The sequence below is a fragment of the Lonchura striata genome, chromosome 6 (genome assembly GCF_050655825.1).
Source record: "Lonchura striata isolate lonStrDom1 chromosome 6, ASM5065582v1, whole genome shotgun sequence".
Classification (NCBI taxonomy): domain Eukaryota; kingdom Metazoa; phylum Chordata; class Aves; order Passeriformes; family Estrildidae; genus Lonchura; species Lonchura striata.
The window spans coordinates 2247393-2267816 of record NC_140708.1 but is presented as its reverse complement, the minus strand read 5'-3'; the positions used below and the strand labels follow the sequence as shown (position 1 = coordinate 2267816).

Below are 20424 nucleotides of genomic sequence, written 5' to 3'. Positions count from 1 at the left end.
GCCTAGGGACAAGGAGAAGGCGGTGGAGGGGAGGAGAATGAAGCCAGAGACCAAAAGGGAAGGAACTAAACATGAGGCACAGCTTACAGCCCCCCGTGCCAGCCTGGGGAACTCACGGTGGAGCTGAGGGGAGGCACGCCGCGGTCCCGGGCAGCGATGGTGAGGTTATAGAAGGGGATGTTCTCGCGGTCCAGCTCGGCGTCCTTCCTCACCCGCAGCTCTCCTTCCACCGGGGAGATGACAAATTCCCCTACCGGAGACAGCGGAGCCCTGGCTCTCACCGTGCTCTGGCTCCCCGAGGGAGTGGCTTTTCTGGGAGCTGGGGCACTGTGGCAGGTTTGGGGACAAACCCATGGCCTGTTACTGCAGATATAGGAGGATTGACAGCTGGGGACTGTGCTGGATGCAACCCCAGGTAGCAGCAGGAGAAGGGGATGGGGTGAATGGCCAAATAAGAGGCACCTGTCCCTGTTTTCTGGGTCTTTCTGAAGATGCCAACAGCCCCTCCATGCCCTGGGATGGCCGGAGCAGGGTGGACTACACAGTACAGACCCCCCATGAGCCAAAGGGCCTCATCCTGCTGGTTCTGGAAAAGCTTTGCAGTGGGGTCAGATGGGAGATGGGACTGAGCTCTGCCTTCCAGATCCCCTGGACCACAGTCATCACTCCCTGCACTGAGGGACATCCAGATGTCCCCATGGTTAGGAATGCCCCCAGCTCCTCTGCCATCTGCTTCATGGTGCTGGTGGAGCTGTGAGTGCTGCAGAGCAACTTGGTCCCCCAACCCTCTGCAAACCCCACAGGGACTCAGGGACGAGGCTCAGTTTCTCTTTCTGTGCTTTGTTTTTTTGCCTTTTGGACTTCTTTTTGCCTTTATTGTTTAGCAAATTTCCCCTTCCCTCCACAAGCCCCAGCCACCCCCTGTCCAGGCACGAACAGGTTAAGTTTCCTGTTGCTCAAAACAGGATTTCCTGGTGTCGACAGGCTGAGCTGGGAGGGAGGATGGCTTTTCTGAAACGCTTCCTCCCCGTGCTCCTGCAAGCCAGGCTCTTCCATGGGGCAACCAGCGGGAGAAGGGAGGCCCCGTGTCCCCACTCACCGAGGGGGTCCCCGGCGATGATGCTGTATTCCACCTGTCCACTGGGTCCTGAGTCCCCGTCATGGGCCAGGAAAGTCCAGACACGAGGGCCGGGCTGCCCCTCGGTGACATCGAAGGGACCCTCGTAGGGCCGTGGGAAGGTGGGACAGTTGTCGTTGATGTCATTGAGGTTCACCAGCACCTGCGGCCACGGTGAGAAGCATGAGAGGGTTGTGAGAGGAGAGGGATGGAAGGGGAAGGGAAGACCACCCCGCTGGCCATGAGTGTGGGAAGCTGTGGATGGGTGACATCGCCAAATACCTCCTGCATTTCTGGCTTTTCTGGGTTCACCAGACATCCAGCTCACAGTTCAGAGATTCAAACTCCGTTATTCCTGATCATGCCCATCCTACACGCACACTACAGGACTCCAGCTGCACACTGCTAAACCTCTGGGCCACACACCACGGTGGGGAACTCACCCCAAAAGCCCAATGTCCTCCACATCCAAGTCCAAGCAGGACAGACAAAACCACAGAGATGAGTCTGGAGACATGCGATCTCTGCAGCCAGCTTCACCCTGGCTCACTCCTTTTCCTCCAAAAAATACTTAATTCCTAATACTGAGCAAACTTGAAAAAATTGACAGGTTTCATCCTTGTTCCAACAAAGCCACCGCCACCACTGGTGGTATAGGTGGTTATGAGAAAGACGTTGGAAATGAGTTTTCTGACCTCCTGAGTTGAAGAACAGTGGAATCCACCAGATGGGCATTTGTTGCTGGTTAAATCTAATCTTTACAGAGAGTACATCCAAGTTTCTGCTCAGTTTCCTAGCAGTGGAGAAAACAAACACTGGCATGCCTTATCAGGGTGATGGACTTCCCATCACTGGGGATCTCAAATAATCCCTAAACCTCCTCCTAAATGCTGTGTTTTCAAACACTGCTGGCACAAACTCCTTGAGCAGTGGAGGGAGGGTGTTTCCTACCTTTACTGGTGTCGGTGCTTGTTGCTGAAGGGATTTCCAAGTTCATGTCTCTGCTTGAGCCAAGTGCAGGGGAAGGTCTGCCCTCGCCTGCAGTACATGGCAGCTGCTGCCTTTGCTGCCTGCAGTTAAACCCTGGCTCTGTTCTGGGCCAGGAGGTCATCCCCAGCACTATTAGATGCCCAAATATGAAGGCCTTCCCTTTGTCCAAGCATGGAGTCCCACTGCCAGGCTTGTGTGGACAGATTTTATCCAAAGAAATTTCCCACACTGGTGTCTCCCCTTCAGTTTTTCTTCTTTTTCCCATTCACACACAAAAACTTATCTCCTTTTCGGGGATTACAAAACCTGTAGCTTGATATCAAGGTAAGGTACAATGGTCCATGGCAATCAAGACAGAAGGTTTAACCCATCCCTGCCATCTGCAGACCACTAAATCAATCTGGGCATGCTGTACAATTAGTCAAATTTTGGTTTTGGTCACAAAAATAATCAGTGTACTCAAACCCTGCAAAATATTTGCTTTGGAGCGGCTCGCCTGCCCTCCCCAGTCTTTGAGCAGTGCACTGAGTTCAGGTCACCGTGGCCCAGGGAAAATAGAAAGAGCTACAGAGAAAAGCAATATAAAAATGACTAGAGGCTTTAAATAACCTCCTTACAGGGGAAAAGGGAATTTTAAAAGCACCTAAATAGCAAGAAAAGATAAAGATTAAGCTGAAATTAATGCTATAGTACTTTACTACCTGCAGGGCTACTTGGTCCCTTCAAGCTGGAAGGACCAAGAGGACATCTCAAGAAAACATAATTCAACTTCAAAGGAGTTCCAGGAATTTCTCTGTCTCTGCAGGACCAAATAACTGGGCTAATTAACCCAGAAGCATCTCTTGTGCACGACCCTGTTTTGAAACACCCTTGAGGGAGCAAGGCATCAGCAACTGGGCAAACTGGCCACAGCTGGGAAAAACAACTGGTGACCAGTGGGAAGGAGATGTGAAACTGCTCATGAAGTGGGAACTCCTTGACCCCAGAGAGGCCACAGTGTTGCAACCCCACCGTCAGCTCCTTACCGTGGTGGTCGACGTCAGCCGGCGTGAGACGATGGGGCACTGGTCGGTGGCGGTGACGATCAAGGTGTAGCGCCCGTGGCTGATCTCATAGTCCAGCTCCTTCACCGTGCGGATCTCGCCCTGCAAGGACAGGGGAGGGCAGCTGGGAGTGAGGGGAGCGGGACAGGGACGCATCTGCAGAGGGGCCGGCGTCCGTACTGACCGTGGCGTTGTCGATGTGGAAGGTACCCAAGATGTTGCCTTCGGTGATGGCATAGGCCACCGTACCGTTGGGTCCCTCATCCTGATCCAGGGCCTGCACGGTGACCAGGGTGGCATTGAGTGTGGAGGGACCCTCGTCGAGGGTCACCTCGTACAGCTGCTGCCGGAAGGCGGGAGCGTTGTCGTTCTCATCCAGGATGGTGACGTACACCGTGGTGGTGGCCTGTGGGACACGGGGCATTGTGTTAAGCACTGTGGAGGCATGTGCTGGGCAATCTCTGGAGCTGGCTAGGAAAGGCTGGATCTGTCCAGGTCAGTGACCAACAGTGGCTCAACACTGCCAAGAGACACAAACAGCGTGCAGGGCTCCAAATGAAATGAGCCGTGGCTTCAGATGCACTTCCAGGTGACAGCTGGGTACAGAGATAAATGTACTGAGATTAAATCACACCCTTATTCCCAAGCAAAGCCTGTCTCTGTGGAATCCCTCCCCTTTTCACACGTTGCTGGCAACACCAGGGAGCAGCCCATGGCACAGGGAAAACCAGACACTGAACCCCACTGTGCCTCCCTGCCTTTGGAAGGGGTGTGTGTGAGTCCTTGCCTTGACATTGGGGACACCTTGATTGTTCCTAACAAGTGTGGCAATATGGATGGAAAATACCCGGAGACGATGTTGCCACGGCTCAGGGGAGGAACAAAACTGAGCATCTTGGGCAACTGGACCAACCTCCTGTAGTCCCACCCACTCCCTGCTGACCACAATGTCACTGCTGGTCGGGCTCAGTCAGGTCGGAGCCTTTTCCAGTGGTCCCTGCCCCTGCACGGACACCTGGATGTCCCGGCTGTGTTATGGAGGTGTCACCCCACCTGGGGATGGGCAGGTGACAACGGCACACCACTCTGCCTAAGGGCTCAGAACAGAGCTGGGGGCTTGGAACAATAAACGATTTTCTTGGGGTGCCTGGGCTTCATGCCCACACCTTCCCCCAGCAACAAATTTCTCCCAGCCAGCCAAGGGTTACATTTATGGCAGGAGCATCACAGCCGTGTTTGCTGTAAAAACCACAATGCCACACGATAATTAGGTACTTTTCTATTTCCCTGAACAACTCCGGATTCAGAGCAGGCAAGCAGCAAAGTTTCCTGTGGTTTGCAAAACTCCACGTTATCTGGGCTCCACTTTCCAGGGAAGGCTGACTGGAAATGAGGCAGCTCTCAGCTGCAGCCAGAAATTTTGTTGATGCCTTTGGAATTTGAAGAGAAGCTCCAGGAGGAATTATGTGTCAGACCACGGCACTGCTTTGGTATTTCAGGGCAAAGTGTAAATGGGCTGTAGGAGGGGGATTCTTTGCTCCCTTTTTTTTTTTTTTTTTTTTTTTTTTTTTTTTTTGGGAAAGGTCCGTTCTCTTTTCCAAGTCAGCATTGCTCTGAGTAACCCTTCCCTGTACCTGCTGCCCATTCATCTCAGGAGAGATTCTGCCTCCCTAATACTCACAAAAGTCCTCACAAACAAGGGAAATACAGTAATTGCAAGCAAAGTTACAAGCTGGCCCAAGGAATCCGCTCCTGCTGGGAAGGGGATGGAGACCAGCGCCCAAAAGTCACTTGGCATGGGCAGCACCCTCCTTAGCAGCCCAAAAATGCACAGGGCCGGCTCTGAGTGAGGCTGGAAGGGAAGGAACCCGGCAGAGGCACGCACTGCCCGAGGAGGAGGGGTCCGGAGCGGTCCCCACCCGCGGCTCTCCCTGCAGCCTCTCACCTCGGGGGGGTGCTCGCCGTTCTCCGCAGCGCTGCGCGATGAAATTTCCTGTGAGTGCGAGTCCGGCTGCGGCCGCGGGGCTGCTCAGAGCGTGCGGTGGCTCCGCAGAGGCCGCCTCTCCGCGGCCGCCCCGCCGCCATGGGGACAGCGTCCCCCCGGCCCGGGCTGCTGCTGGCTGCGCTCTGCCTGCTCGCTTCCCACGGTAAGCTCCAGCTCGCTTTGCTCTCCTCCCTGCCCGGAGAAACTCTCCTCGCTGGGGCACGCTGCTCGCCCGCCCGGGGCTCTGCTTCGGCGCAAGGAATCTGGAACGTCTGGGGCGTTATTCGCTCTCTTCTCCCGTGATTTTGGTGTGTGGGGGGCCGAGCCAGCGTTTCACACGGTGCTGGCTGTGCTGGGGTAAAGGGGCCACAGGGAAACCGCTGTTCTAAAACTCTGGGGTGTTTTTTTCTTTCTTCCTCTGCTCTGATCTAACATGCGTGGAAGGGAAGCGGCTCCCCGTCCCCGCCAGCCTCCCGCTGGAGACCCCGGGCTGCAAAAGCTGCTCCGTTCCCGCACGGCACTTTTCCCCGGCACGGTGGGGGTCCCCGCTGGGCCACGGTGAGAAAACCCTTCCAACAGCCCGGGGGAGCGGGGAGAGGGGATTTGTGCGAGCGGGGCCGGGATGCCCTCTCTAAGGATGCTGCGCTCCGCCGAGATGCGCCGGGCAGCTCCTCCGGCTGAGCAACCAGCCGTGGCCCGGGCCACCGTGAGCGGCTGCCGAGTTCCCCTTCCCCGCACTGAGCGCTTCCCAGCGCTGGAAGCTCGCTGGCTGCTTATCAGGGGATGCTTTGGGAGGGGGCTCCTTCATGCCTGACTCCACACCAGCCCTGGCAGGCAGTTTCCATCCGGGGGTCCGGGGCCAGGCAGTGGAACGGGGGTGGTGGCATTAAAACCGCGGTTCCACCCTGGGCGACGACTCGGAGAAAGAAGCTGGGAAGGACCATGATCCCTCCCTGCCCTGCGCAGGCGGAGGATGAGCATCGGGCTTGGCTTCAGCCTCTCTCCCGGGACAAAGTGACTGCCTCCACGATTTCTGCCAGCTCATCTCCGGGAAGAAAAGATGCCCGAAGATGCCCCACTGCAATGGGGCCAGAGGTCTCTTCTCCTCTCCTCTGGGACACCAAGGTTGGTGTGGATTGAACCACGTTTTGCTTCTCATCCAAGTCTCGGCATCAGGGAGCAATTCCCAGCATCTCCACAGGGATTTGGATGATTTCATTTATGCATCTGGGGCGCTGGGACTGAACTTCAGGCCTTCTGCAATGCAACAGGCTTGGATGCTGATGTTCAGCGTGAGGCTGGTGCCAGAGGAACCGAGCTTTGCGCAATCCCGCGCCTGCCAAAACTTTCTGAGCCCTCGACTAATTTTAGCAGGAATTGATGGAGAAGTAGTCCTTGGAGACACCCAGCCTGGGGATGCTGGCAGCAAGGTGGATGGGGAAGTGGCTCCTCTTCCCCTAAAGTATGGCAGCTGAGCTGGGCTTTCCAAAATCACATCCCAAGTGTCGTCCCCGAGCCAGCTGTGCTGGAAGAGGAGCAAGGCAGGACCACCCGAGGCTGCTCCCTCCAGTGCCTGGATGATGGGTACCCCCACTGCTGGAAAGCCATTTGGCTCCTGGGGTGCAGGAGATGAGGGCTGTTAACATGCCTTGGGCATCTTCAGCAAGTTTTTTCTCTCCTCTTTCTTTCGTGCTCGAGGTAGTTCTGCAGAGCTACGGATGCTCCTGCACATCTCACCTGGCTGATAACTGAGGCATAATCACAGCACAGTGACAACAGGCTCGGGGCACTTTGATGTGAGCCTGCTACAAGAACTCCCAGAAGAGGAAGCAAGCAGAGCTCCTTGCTCCACCTCTGTTTCCAGCAGCCTCTCCTCTGCAGCAGGTGAGCCCCTCCAAAGGCTCCATCTCCTGATCCCTGCAGATTTCCTCGGAGTGGAAAGATGTGGAAATCACTTCTGCCAAGCACAGGAGTGCAGATCAAGCACCTGCTTGCCAGGGCTGGGAACCAAACACAGGAGAAGCAGCCAGGAGAGGATTTTGGTCAACAACCCAGAATTTGGTGTGAAATCCTGACTTATTTAAGCTGTTGGTTGGCCAAGCAGCACAGGTTTCTGCACTTTTTTGTGTTTCTGCTTTGTCTGAAAGCAGAGTTCCCATGTGTCAAGAGAGTGATGCCAGCCAGCACTGGGATGTACCAACACTGCACTGGGCTCTGCGCCGCACAGATGCATCACCACCGGTTGGAGACAAAGTTACTGAGGTGCCAAAGAGGAGAAGGGGCACTTCTGGCACCTGCTTGAGACCTCCTCCGCGTTTACCAGATGGTGACAAGACAACAGCTCTCAGCTCAGCCCTCAGCTGGTCCAACCAGCTGGAGATGTACAGAGATGGACATCTGGCTTTATTTTGGCATTTGCCAGCAGCTCTGACTTCAAAGGGAATGGTTTGACTGGGATGTAGAAGGAGCCAAGCCTGGGCTCTGGGCATGGAAGAAGCCCAGAAGATTAAAGATCCATGGGCTTTAGTATAAAGACACCACCAGAAGATGTCTTCTCTGGGCTCCATCTGGCATCCAGCATGTGTTTCAAGCCTTGGTACATCTTGGGGATGGAGCACCAACTGCCCTGGCACTGCTCTGGGCTGTACCGTGTCTTGCCAGCTGCTTTCCCCTCCACTCAAAGGCTTTTGAGAGCCTTCCCCCGCTGCAGAGAAAGAGAGGAAGCCTGTAATGCCGAAGGTTGCACACATGGTAACCTCTGCCCCTCCCTGAAAGCGTGGGCTGCGCTGACTTTCCAGCCAAACCGTTCCCATCAAGCTCCAGAGCTGGAGGCTGGGTGGCTTAGCAAGGCAGAGCTTCACAAACCATGCGGGGATGAGCCCTACTGCAACTGAGGGGGGTGTGTGGAAAACAAAAGACTCCTGCTGATACTTTTGGAAGGTGTTGCAAGCGTGGCTTCCTCCAATAGAGCCCTGGCTTCCCTTCCTCTGGCTCCCAGGAGACGCCCGATGTGAATGGGGCACTTCCCCTTGCAGCAGGTATCAGAAACACATCTGAAGTGCTTTTGTGCTTGGTGCTTTGGCAAGGAGGTGGGGGACCCACTCTGCTGCCTGCCAGAACCCCTCCAGCCTGGCTGTGCATCCTGGCCCCAGCAGCACCCCAGGAGAAGGAGAAGTCAGGGCTTGAAAACGAGACCGAGCGAGGCAGAGCTGGGCTCAGGCCACACAAACCTCTGCCCCAGAGCAGCTCCAGGACGTGCTGCTGCACGTGCTGTGGAGAGCAGGAAGCAATTAGCTGGAGTGGTCAGGCAAAGGTCACCCAGCTCTGCCTCTGGGGACTCCTTGGCACTGTGGGCTCCAGAGCAGGGAGTGCAACAGGGCCAATCTCCTTCCCAAAGCCTCCCTCTCCCTGCGGAGCAACCTCTGGCAGGGACTCACGGGCTCCTCTTGCACCATCACCTAAGAGTCAGAGATAGCCACCAGAGGTGGCAGGCACGTGTTTGGTTTCACTCTCTGCTGCAGAGCCCAGGGCCAGGCAGGTGACAGGGTGACTCTGCTCTCAGGAGGAGGGTGCTCTCTGGGTGGCCCAGCAGTGGGGAGCCTCTGGCCTGGCTGGATGCTTGTGGGCAGGCACATCATGCCCTGCCTGTGATTGAGGGCCTCTTGATATAGCAAGCGAGAAACCTCAAAGCGAAACGTAGCACAACAGGATGTTACCAAAACAAAAAAAAACCCTCCACCATCTCGTCCTTGTCACATCTTCTCTGCTGCAAACCAGCCACAGAAACCTCTCTTCCACAGTAATTTAAAGTAAATAAACCCAGAAACTGCTTTTTCTTCTGTTTTCGAAGTGACGTTAGCGCTTCTGCAAACATGAAGGTGTGGCAGGGCCAGAGCACCAAAACCTCTCCTGTCTTTGCACTTTTCCCTCCCCTCAAGCACAGCTCCCCTTACCCAGCAGTACCCCCATCAGTGTGCTGGGGAAAGACCAGCAATGCCTCCTGCTCCCACTTCTGCCACACTCCAGAATTTCTTTCTGAAAATTGTTTTCATTTTCCAGCAGCTCCTCACTGTCAGCATCAGCCAGTTCCCCCTTTTCCTCCCTGGGGCCTGAAAAACAAGGAGGGTGGGACCTGCTCCCCGCCTCATCTGGGGGAGAAGGGGGGCCACTGCTCCTCCCAGAACTTTTCTGTTTGTTTTCGCTCCTTTTATTTTTCTGCAGCTGGCCCAGCTGTGCTTGTGTTTCCTCCTTAACAAGCCATAACCCTGCTGCCTTGCTTCTTCTCTCATTCTCCTTTGCCTCCCTGCCCCACATCTCTGCTGTAGCCAGAGAAGCTTCTGCCTCCCTGCTGCTGATGCATAACTGTATTTAAAGCACGTGTCTGCTGCAGAGTTGATTTCTAGGGTCAAGTTGTGCTCCCAGCCCCAATGCAAAATCCTGGAAGATTTGAGTTAGAAGGCAGTTAAAGATTATGTAGTTTCAACACCTTCCACCATCCCAGGTTGTTCAGAGCACCATCCAACCTGGCCTTGGACACTTCTAGGGCTGGGACAGCCACAGCTCTTCTGGGCAACCTGTGCCAGGGCCTCCCCACCCTTTGCCAACATCGCTGGTGGGTTTGAGGTGTTTTGTTGGCCAGTTTTGCTACAAACTCAGGGCAAGGCCAGGCTCTGACTTGGTACCTTCTCCCTGGCAGGAGGGGCAGCAGCTTTCCTGATCACCACCCCGTACTCGCTGTGCGTCTGCCCCGAGGGCCAGAACGTCACCCTGAGCTGCCGGATCAGCGGCGCCCTGGCCGAGCACCACGACCTGCTCTACAAAACCTGGTACTTCAGCAGCACGGGCGACCAGAGCTGCTCCGACAAGAGGCACATCCGCAACGCCACCGACAAGGAGCTGCGCCATGACCTCGGCAGGCACCACGAGCTGCCAGGCAACGCCTCCCAGAAACCCCCCCTCGGGCGGCAAAGCGGCCACCACGGCGTGGAGCTTGTCCTTGACCACCACGGCACCTTCCACCTCGTGGTGAGGAACCTGACGCTGCAGGACAGCGGGAATTACTGCTGCTACGCCGTGGAGGTCAGGAGGGAAGGTCACAGCAAGCCCCACACCGTGCAGGTGGCTCATGGCTTTGTGGAGCTGCAGATCCAGCGAGGTGAGGCTGTCCTGCCAGCCCTGCAGCCGTGCCAGGGCACAGTGCCAGGGAAGGGGTGGCGAGGGATGCAGCACTGGGGCTGGGGAAGCAGCGTGTGCTGATGCTGGACCTGCAGGGCGTGTTCCAGAAGTCAAAGAGCAGCAGATGTTGAAGGTTTGAATTAGAGCTTGAGAGCAATGAAACATTAAAAAAAAAAAAAAAGAAAAAAAAGAAAAAAAAAAGAAAAATCTTAATAACTCAAGAGGCTGGAATGCAATAAAATCCATGGTACATAGTTTAGCTGATCTTCTTCAACCTCCTTCTGGCAGAGAGGAAAACAAGCCTAAACTTAAAAGGAGCTGGCTGGTGGTGCAAGCCTGGGTGAGGGCTCACAGACAACCTTGGGACAGCAGCCCAGTGGGAGAGGCATGAGGGAGGGGAAGGCATCTCCTGGCCTTGATTTGCAGTGTTAGATTGCTTTTCTTTTAGACTTAAAAAAAAAAAAAATTGGCCGCACAGTCAGGGATGGGCCCTGCTGCCCTGGACAAAGGGAGTCTTGCAGCAGGGATCTCAGTGAACACTTCTCAGGATTAAACTCCTGCTTTGGGCTGCTCTGGAATGATGTTCTCAATACCAGGGAGAAAAGGCAAGGGCAGCCAGCAGGTCGGGAGATCTGTGAGAACTGAGCGAATCCTGAGCTTTTCTGTTCTCTTCTGCAGGCAAAGGAGGGCTTCAAAACTGCACATTTCACACTGCCTCCGGCAAAGGTAAAGGGAAAACCCCTCTTTCCAATGTGCTGCTCGCCATCCTGGCCCATGCATTCCCTAGGGATCAGTGCCCACACACCAGTGCCCACATGCAACCTCACAGCCGGCTGTTGGGAGGGTGGTTTCCAGAGCTGTTCCAACGGGGTGTGCATGACAGGCACATCCCCAGGCTAGGGAAAGCCTTCTTCAGCCCATCACCTGGACACGCCTGTCCTGAAGCCCATGGAGATCACTCACCCTGCTGTTCTAAAGCACCTGAGCCCCCTCCCACAACAGGGGCTTCCACAAGCAAACGGGAAGGGACAGAAAGATAAAGAGTTGCAGGAACCTCTTCCTACACCCCAAGCCTGGGCCACCTCTGTCTTGAGCAGGGGAAACCCAGATTTTGCTTGAGTGCTCAGACAAAGTGGGGCTCCCCCGGAGCTGTGTCTAGACATGGAGATGCCCACACTTCACTGTGCAGCTGGTTTCTTGCTGGGTCGCTCTGTCTGTCCCCCTTTGCTGGCTCCTAAATGGGCAGATTTGGCTAAAATTATTTTGCAGCATGCCCGAAGAAGGGAAGCAGTTCCTGGTCCCCAGGAGCTTTCTTGTCCCTAACCTTCAGTCCCAAGTGCTGGGACACCCTGCCCTGTCAGGAAAAAAGAGAAAAACATCCCCTCCTAAAACACAGACACACAGGGAAATGAGCTGCTTCCTCAGATGGATGTGCAGGAGAGGAGCTGAACCTTGCCCTAAGCAGCCCTCAGCCTCGCCATGAGCCATCCCACAAGGACCTTGATGGCCACAGAAGTGCCTGCAGGCTGCCAGCCTTTCTGGGAGCCTCTGTGAGTGACATTCTCCAGAGGCACGTTAATTAGCAGAGGCTGTGGGTAACGAGCCCTCTGATGCCCGAGCACTTTGAGGCTGGCAGTGGGTCGGTCAGTGCTCCAAAGTTGCTGGGAGCCTTTATCAGGGCTTCTCTCCTCATACCTAGAAGACCGAAAGCCTTGGGATGTGCTGCAGCAATGAAGGACCCTGGCTGGGGTTCAGAGCTTATCTCCACAGCTGGCAATGCACCCCGGTGTGAATCCTGTGTGTGGGGGCCACACTGCATCAGCTCTGAGGCAACACGGGGTTGCCCTGTGCCGGATTGAATGATCTTTAAGGTCTCTTCCATCCTAAACAATCCTGTGATTTTGGCTTGGGGAAGCCCAGGGAAGGGAAGGTGAATGGGAGGGCTCATCTCTGCTCTTCTGTTGCAGATATCACGGCCGCCGTGCTGGCCACGGGCGCCTGCATTGTGGGCATCCTCTGCCTGCCCCTCATCCTGCTCCTCATTTACAAGCAGAGACAAGCTGCCAGCAGCAGACGTACGTACCAGGACCCCCATCTCACCTCCTGGGCTGCAGCAGCCTGGCAAGGCTGGGTGGGATGTGCCCCACTGGCATCAGCTGCTTTGGCTGCCCCAGGTCCCCTGGGTGTGGTGTAAGGTGGCCCAGGTCAGGTCCCTGCCAGGTGCCTCCTGCAGAGCTGTCCTGGGAAGGGCCAAGCATGCCTGCAGGCTGCTGGTGAGGAGTGTGGGCTAGGAGGGGACACCAGCAGCGTACTGGAGGCTCTGAAACTATGAGGATGCTCCCTGCTGAGCCCTTTCCTCCACATCCACTGTGAGAGCTACCTCATTCACTCATCCCTCCCTCCACTGCACACCTGAAATAGCAGCTTTGCCTTCTAAGTGACTGAAAAGCATTGTGTGCACTTTTTCTCACCCTGCTCTTTAAAAAGAGCCCCAACATGTCTGTGGCCCTAGGACTGCAGCAAGCCAGGTCTCCCCTCTGCTGCCCCAGCCCTGTAACCCCAGGCTGTGCTGAGGCATAGCTGGCTGCCAGCTCCCGCCCGTGCTTGGCTCCCGGAGATTTGGGTAATTAGGCGGAAAGGGGCACCACCTTAACTGGCAGAGCCATTTCATCAGCCCTTGGGCAAGCGGGGCCCTGCGGTTTTCCTCTGCCGCTCGGTGGGGCTGTGTGGCTCCGAGGAGACCTTTGGAGAAGTGGTTTTTGCAGCAGCTGGCCTCTGGACAGCCACGCCCTTCAGGCACTGCTTTAGCGGTGGCTGGGCTGCAGCTCCCACCTCCATCTGCAAAGCATCACCTGGATGCTACTTCACCCCAGAGGGCAGCCAAAATCCAGGGGGGTTTGCCTCTCAGGTATCATGGACCAGGTTATTTCCACCTAGCGCCTTCCTTGGGTACAATTTGGGCCAAAACTCCAGCACCTCAGGGTGATGGCCAGGCAGGCATCCAGCAGGGACCAGTAACACGGGCTGTGGGATCTGGGGGCGAGGGAATGCCTGACCCGGGGCTGCCCAGCCAAAGAGGGGCAGCCAAGTGCCAGGTGGTGTTTGCAGAGCCCCAGGATGGTGCCACAGGTGGGCAGGAGCGGGGCCAGGCTGCAGCTGCACCTCACTTCACCCCACACCTGCAGAAGTGTCTCTTCCCCTTCTTTGGAGCCTGTGGTCTCAACCTGGGATGAAGCTGGGGAGTGAACAGGATGGGAGAGGGCACGGATGCAGAGAAGGAGGTTTGGCAGCAAAGCAGAGGGCTAAAGAAGCAGGTGAGGGAGGAATGCAAAGGGAGACGAGGAACTGGAGGTGGGTAAGACACCAGAACAGTGCCCTGGCAGTGGGTCTGGGCCTGATGTTGGGCCTTGTGCTGCCAGCACTCACCCCAAACATTTTGTCTTTGGCAGGTGCCCACGAGCTTGTCAGGATGGATAGGTAAGGAAATCCACGAGCTCCCAGCTCCTCACATGCCCTTGCATCCCAGCCCCTGCAAAGGTCCTCCTTCCCTGTGAAGCCAGCACATATCCTCAGCCCAGCAAAGTGAAAGGGGTGTCACCCACGCCCTGAGTCCTTTCCCTTTCTGGGAAATGGCTGTTTCTCTTCCTTCTCTCCACGTGGAAAGTGCCTCCTTCCGTTTTTCAAGGGCCTGCATCTCCCTGCACCCCGAGCAGGTTTCAGGACGAGCCTGAAACCCCTTTGGCTGAACTTTCCCCCTGCACTGGGCTCCCCATTTCCTCTCAGCTGAGACACCTGAACCTGCTCCCTGCCCTTCTTGCTTGCTCCCAACGCTCAGCCAAAGCCCTGGGGATAAAAAACCTCTCTGAAGTAAAGATGCAAACGCCTCTCCTGTCCCACAGCGGCACCCAGGGCATCGAAAACCCCGTGTTCGAGGCGGCGCCGCCGGCCGGCGCGGAGCCGCGGCCCCGGCCCCAGCTGTCCTACCTGGCCAGCAGGCTGCCCTCGGAGTCCGGCCGGCATCTGCTCTCGGAGCCCAGCACCCCCCTGTCCCCCCCCGGGCCCGGGGACTGCTTCTTCCCCACCCTGGGTGAGTGACCAGCACTGCCGAGCCCCTCTGCAGGTGGTGGGACAGGTGGGAAGGAAAGGGGACAGCCAGGGGTTAAATAGCAGCAGCAAGCTTGGTGTTGTGTGGGACATCAAGTCCCGTGGCTTGAAAAATGGGAAGGACCTAAACCCTCTGTTTTCCACGCAGAAGCAGAGTTTGGTCACTTCCTGGAATAATATCCCTTCAGTTTAAGCTGGACTAATATCCCTGGCTGCCTTTTCCAGATCCTGTTCCTGACTCACCAAATTCCTTGAAAGCCTGAGGAGCCCAGAGGAAACCACATCCTGCAGAGCACGCCATGCTCACCAAGACAATAGTCCTGAGGGTGGCAGGGCCAGGAGCAGCAGTGCCTTAAGAAATGGCACTGTGTGCGGGGTCCCTGCCCTTGTCTCCCATCCTGCCACTGCTCTGGGACTGGAAGTGAATCTCTCTTGCTCGGATTTCGATTTTTAACTACCTGTTTCCTTGGAGAAGTGCGTGGCTCTGTACTGCTCACATTTTACAGACTAGCTGAAAATTGAGGATGTCCTGCACCTGCAGACTTCCCTGAGGATTAACTTACTGCCAGGGTCTAAGCTCTGCAACATCAACACATTTCTGGATCCTTGACTGAACATCCTCTCTGGGAGTGGATGGTAAAATACTTTATTCAGCATGGAACAAAACAGGATCACCAGCCAACCTCGTACTACCTTTTTCTTTGCAAAACAGGAAGGGGAGAGGCTCCCTGCTGCCACCAGAGCCCTCTTTCCTTACCAGCCTTTTGAAATGGCCGTGGACTTGTGATGCTGCTGCCTTTCAGCAGAACACATGTTGGGAGGAGCCTTATTTCTACTGCAGTTTTATCCTTGGCTTGGGATCAGGGCAATTTATCTTTCTGTTTGTTTCATTATCAGTGCTGATTAAAAGGAAAAAAGGATGTTTATGGTTTTCATTTGGGTTTTTTCCTCTTTTTTTTTTTTTTTTTTTTTTAATTATTAATGCCTGTCAGTTAGGAAGTTCATCTGGAGGGTGTTGCAGGATGTTCCTGTGAGGTGGCCAAGAGCCCCCGTGGAGAGGCATGGGAGGCACAGTGGGAAATGCTATGGATGGCTTCCCCTTGCCCTCCTGGGGCAGCACAGCCAGAGCAGCCAGCGCTGGGGCCACTGTGAGAGGACTCTGTGATGTCCTGGGGGCTGTGGGTGCTCGTGCAGCATCTGAACAACAGCATCTGGCACTGCTTATCCAGAAGAAACTACGGCTCCAGTGTGACTCAGCCCCAGTGGTGATATCAAACCTTGTGGCAGACACTGTTACTCAGTGTGTTTGTTTTTGTTTGTTTTTTTTTTCCTCTGGTTTCTCTTTTCATTGTAAGGTGGGTTAAAAATTGGCCATGAGACAGACATAAACATTAGTCATAGTGCAACAGAGTCAGACCTGAGCAACAGCTGCACCAGGCAGTGTGGCCAGGCAGAGCATCCCTGGCAGCACACAAGTTTCCACACTGTGTGGCTGGAAGAAAGTGTTTGCCTCTGGAATGGGCTGGGGAACTGTAGGATTTTATTAATCCAGCACTGGCTTCAGCAGGAGCACCCTCAGGGTGGTGCAGGGATGAAGGAGAAGCCAGCACCCTCAGGGTGGTGCAGGGATGAAGGAGAAGCCAGCACCCTCACCACCATGGATGGGACTTCCTGAGCATGGGACTCATGCTTTATTGCTACCCATGGCTCAGTCCCTTCCCAGCTTTGATGGGGAATCCAGCACCTGGTGCCTCCAGCTCTTCCTTCTCCCTGTCTCAGCAGCCCCAGCTGGAAAGGCACACCAGGGCTTTGCCTGCCTGCAGGTCTTAACAGCTTTGAAACCCTCTCCAAGTCGCTGTTCCCTAACGAATGCACTGCCTGATGACAGAATGAAGCTTTGTAGGAAACAGGTTTTGCTCTGTGTGGCAGGAACCCCATGTTTTGGGAAACCTGGTGCTGCAGGCAGAGCTAAGCTCTCTGCCAGAGGCTCTGGTGTGGCATGTTGGGGCACGGAGTGGCATCAGTTTTCTCTCCAGAAGGAAAACTAAAGGCTTCTAGGAGAGAGAAGAAATTATTTCCCAGGCTTCCACACATTCTGGAGCAAGAATCCTGGCACAGGGGTGCTGGCCCCACACCTTGGCCCCCAGTTCCATGAAGAAGATGACACAGATGCTTGTGGTGAAGGTGACCCAGCTGCAAGACGAACATCTGGGCAGTGAAGATCCACCCTGCCTTGCTGGAGCCGCCAGTGCCTGGGGCTGTGGGTGCCAGCAGGATCCCTGTCCCAGTGCACAGGGCTGCTGCACCCTCCTTGGGCAGACATCTTCCTGCAGGAAGCATCCCAACCACTCTGGAGCAGGGCCAGCTCTTGGGGAGGTGCAGCTGCTGGCTTGCCCCAGGGTCAAACAGTGCCCAGGTGACGCCTGCAATTCCCACACACCTTCCAGCTGAACATCACCAGCTTGTGAAGGTTTCTTTTCTCCTGCAATGCTTTTTAAAATGAAAATATTTTTATATTATCAGCAGCATTTTATCCTTTTGTTCCCACATTTCCAGCTCTCAAGAGATTCCTCTTGGCTAGCCTTCCCTGCTCCCTTGCTGTCCTGGGCATCCCAGATCACCACTTCTAAGTGAGGACTTCCTAGTCCTCTCTCAACTCTGTCTCCTCTGCCTCTCCCACACAGAGAAGGCCAAACCTTGAAACCCATGGATGGATGTACAAACTAGAAACAATCACCCCCTTTTGTGCATTGTTGCATCAGGCTGAAGCTCCTTGTGCAAGGCCAGTTCCTGGCAGGCAGCAAGCCCCTGACCGACATCGTTTCCCCAGCCAGGCGTGAGGCCAGCAGGCACCCAGCAACACGCCCGACAGCCTTTCACAAGACCTGAGTGTCCTCCTCGAGCTCTGAAAAGGGCCAAAACTCCTCTCTCCGCTCAGGAATTGGGTCACTGGGCACTTTGTGTGGCTGGGATTCGGATTGCTGCTGCTGCTGGCATGACGTGTGCTCGTGACATGGTGGGCACACGGCAGAGCCTGTGGGGACGGGCAGGGCTGCTGGGACACTGCCTGGGCGGTGTGGAGTGATAAGCTGTGCCACTCGTCCCTGCTGGCACTGGGAAGGGAAGTGGGCATTGCCAGGGCAACGGGATTTGCCAGCTCAGCACACGGCATTCCTCGGCACACCAGGATCAGCGCCTGCTCCCACAGCGGTGGGGACAAGGAGGAGCTGGTGGCATCCTGCAGTGCAGCCACAGCACAGCCTTCTCTCATGCTGGGGAAGAGACTTAGCTAGGTTTAAACCTCAGTGACAGTACAACTAATGGAAAAGATGGTGATGCAGAAGCTGGAGTGTGAACCAACCGGGAGGGAGGAGCTGAGAGTGCAAAGCCTGAAGTGAGAATCACAGTCACAGTTTGCACTGCTGGCTGCGACCTGTTTGATCAAAATGTAGAGCAGGGCTTTGCAGACAGAGCTATGTAGGCAGAGCACAGAGATGGTGAGAGATAGCAGGTGGAGGTGGGGGACAGGAAGGATGGCAGAGTGTCACACAATGCATCAGCTCATCTCATCATTTGTGCACGTGGGTGCTCAGGCACCTTTCTACAGAAACATGGGGTTAGAAGGGACTCAGAGCTGGAAAATGGCCCACATGGTATTTGCTCTTTTGACTTTTTGAGTCATCCTCAGAGGCACAAACAATAACCCAAGCAAAACAGTCTCTTCCCTAGACCATGGGATGATGGGTGGGGTCTCATATCAACCCCCTCTCAGTCTGAAGCCATTCCCTCTTGTCCTGGCACTCCAGGCGTTTGTCACAATGACCAGAGCTCCTCTCATTCACAAGGACCACAGCAGACGATCAATGGTGAATGTGGTTGAGCTGCTGCTCCAGCCACTCCCAGTGCTGAGACAGGTGGGCAATGTCTGGAGTCCTTCCAAACCCAGCCTGTGAGCAGGGCAGGAGCAGCCAGCACACCTCCCCATAGGGATGCTCCTCTTTTTTTCATTTGGAGATGGGGGATGAGGCCTGCTGAACAACTGTGAGGGAGGGTCCTGCACGACCAGGCATTGAAGGAGACTCTGAACCAAATCTGTTCACAGCAGGTTTGGACCCCGAGTCCCCAAAACATCACACCTGGTACCTTTTCTCCCCTTTCACATCCCACACTCAGTGCCAAGCTCGCTCCCACAGTGCTGCCCAGCCCCACCCTTGCCCCGAAAGGCCCATTTTGGCGGCTCACCGACAGCGAGGGGTTGCCCTCGTCCTCCACGGTGACCACGAGGCTGTAGAAGCTCTGGCGCTCGCGGTCGGGCGGGGAGGGCCGGGTGGCGATCTCGCCGGTGACACGGTCCATGCGGAAGGTCAGGTCCTCGTTGCCACGGGTGATGTAGTAGGAGAGGACACTGTTGAGGCCGACGTCCCGGTCGGTGGCGCGTACCTGGGCCACCGCCGTGCCACCGCCGACGTTCTGCAGAGATACGCGACGTAAATCCCACGAGCCCCCATCACGTATAAAATACCTAATTAATAATGTCATTCTAATACAGAGAGGGCACTGATGAGCTTGAGGCTCCAAACTCGCTGCCCCAACACCCGGCAGCTCAGCAGAAAGCTGCACATTAGGTCTTATCTAGGCTGGCACAGCCTGGGAGAGCATAAAACCCACAGTGTGTGCAAAGGTGAAGGCCGTGTAATGGATCCAGAGCTCAGCTAATTATTTTTGGATAGTCCCATTATGGGGAAAATCAAAACAGAAATTCTGTTCTTCAGCCTGCTCTGAACAAGTATTAAATAGATAAGAAAACCTTAACAGGGCAATATCCTTAATGCCAAGCTATAAATCATGAGCAGCAGTTCCTCACAGCTAAGTGGCACTGGCTATTACTCATATTTCATTTTTCATCACCAAATTGAGAATCACCCCCTGCCTCAGTTCAGGAATTAAACTGTCAGGAAATAAGTTGTCTTTTTCATGCCTGATTGTGTTTTATTGCTTAATTATCTAGCCCTTGCTAAGCTGCTTCCTGAAAGCTGTTCTTATTCTGCACCGCACCATCTCTTGTGTCACTTAGGTGGCATTTCCATGGGTGTGTAGCCACTTCTCCTTCCGGCTGCTCCCTGCAGCCTCACAGGCTTAAGTTGCTTGTAGAGCTATTTCCTAGCCCAAAACAAGGAGTACATCACCAGTGAGGGCTTTCAAGGGGTCACCAACTCTTACATCACCCAAGGTGAAGGTGGCAAGGGGTCACCGATCCTTAAATGACCCAAGGTGAGGTTTGCAGGGGGTAGCTAATGCTTAAATGACCCAAGGTGATGTTTCAAGGTGAAACGTAAATTTTAAGGAATTTAGAGATTTTAGAGGAGCTAAGGTTTTAGTTAGAAATAAGCCTTACTAGAGTTAATTAAAATAATAATAATAAATGAGTAGCCCTTGATGAAGTTAGGAGTTAGTAGTTAACTAATAATTGATTGCTTGTCAGCACAATGTTGAGTTAGCTGGGTTTATAATGAAGAATATAAACTGACAAATAGCTTTTAGGAACATAAGACAATTGTGGGCCTCCTCTGTTCTGAAACCAATTGAAGACAAGGAATGGGAGTTCTACCAAGAGTTCATTTGTCACATTTGCATTGAAAAGGTAGAAAGGTCAGAAGGAGGAAGACTTCATTTACTTCCTCATTTTGGGACCCCTCCCCATGAAAGGGACACTGACCCATTTCAAGGAACAAACTAGGCATGCTTAACAGCTTTTGGAGTGATTAGCATATGAAGCGGGGAATGGGATGTACCAGAATGATGAATATGTATTTGTATTTTGGGTATTCAATACTTGTATGGATAAAAAGGCTCTGCAATCAACTGGAAGGTGTGGTGTGTATTCGGGAGCTATCCCGAACGCTGCCCGGCGTCGAATAAACACACACTTTCTAACTATATCGGTACTAGATGAGTATCCATTATTTCATAAATCAAAGGGACACTCTCCTGTCCCCACCTGCCTTGTGGCC

At 54.6% G+C, this 20424-nt stretch overlaps 2 protein-coding genes across 2 annotated transcripts in view; one reads left to right on the top strand and one right to left on the bottom strand.

The window, feature by feature from the left end:
• CDH23 (cadherin related 23) overlaps positions 1–20424 on the bottom strand; it is a 186496-nt gene that overhangs the window by 14205 nt on the left and 151867 nt on the right. Inside the window, exons 37-41 of the mRNA XM_077784783.2 lie at positions 18656–18883; positions 3335–3556; positions 3133–3252; positions 1100–1280; positions 117–250 (exon numbers count right to left, since the gene is read on the bottom strand). Coding sequence (XP_077640909.2) covers positions 117–250; positions 1100–1280; positions 3133–3252; positions 3335–3556; positions 18656–18883 — 885 coding nt within the window. The remainder of the gene's footprint in view (positions 1–116; positions 251–1099; positions 1281–3132; positions 3253–3334; positions 3557–18655; positions 18884–20424) is intronic.
• On the top strand, positions 5148–15333 carry VSIR (V-set immunoregulatory receptor). Its single transcript, XM_021529104.4, has 7 exons — positions 5148–5297; positions 9831–10289; positions 10988–11035; positions 12277–12384; positions 13759–13786; positions 14209–14396; positions 14639–15333. Exons 1-7 carry the CDS (start codon positions 5234–5236, stop codon positions 14674–14676), a joined length of 933 nt encoding a protein of 310 aa, XP_021384779.3. The 5' UTR covers positions 5148–5233; the 3' UTR covers positions 14677–15333.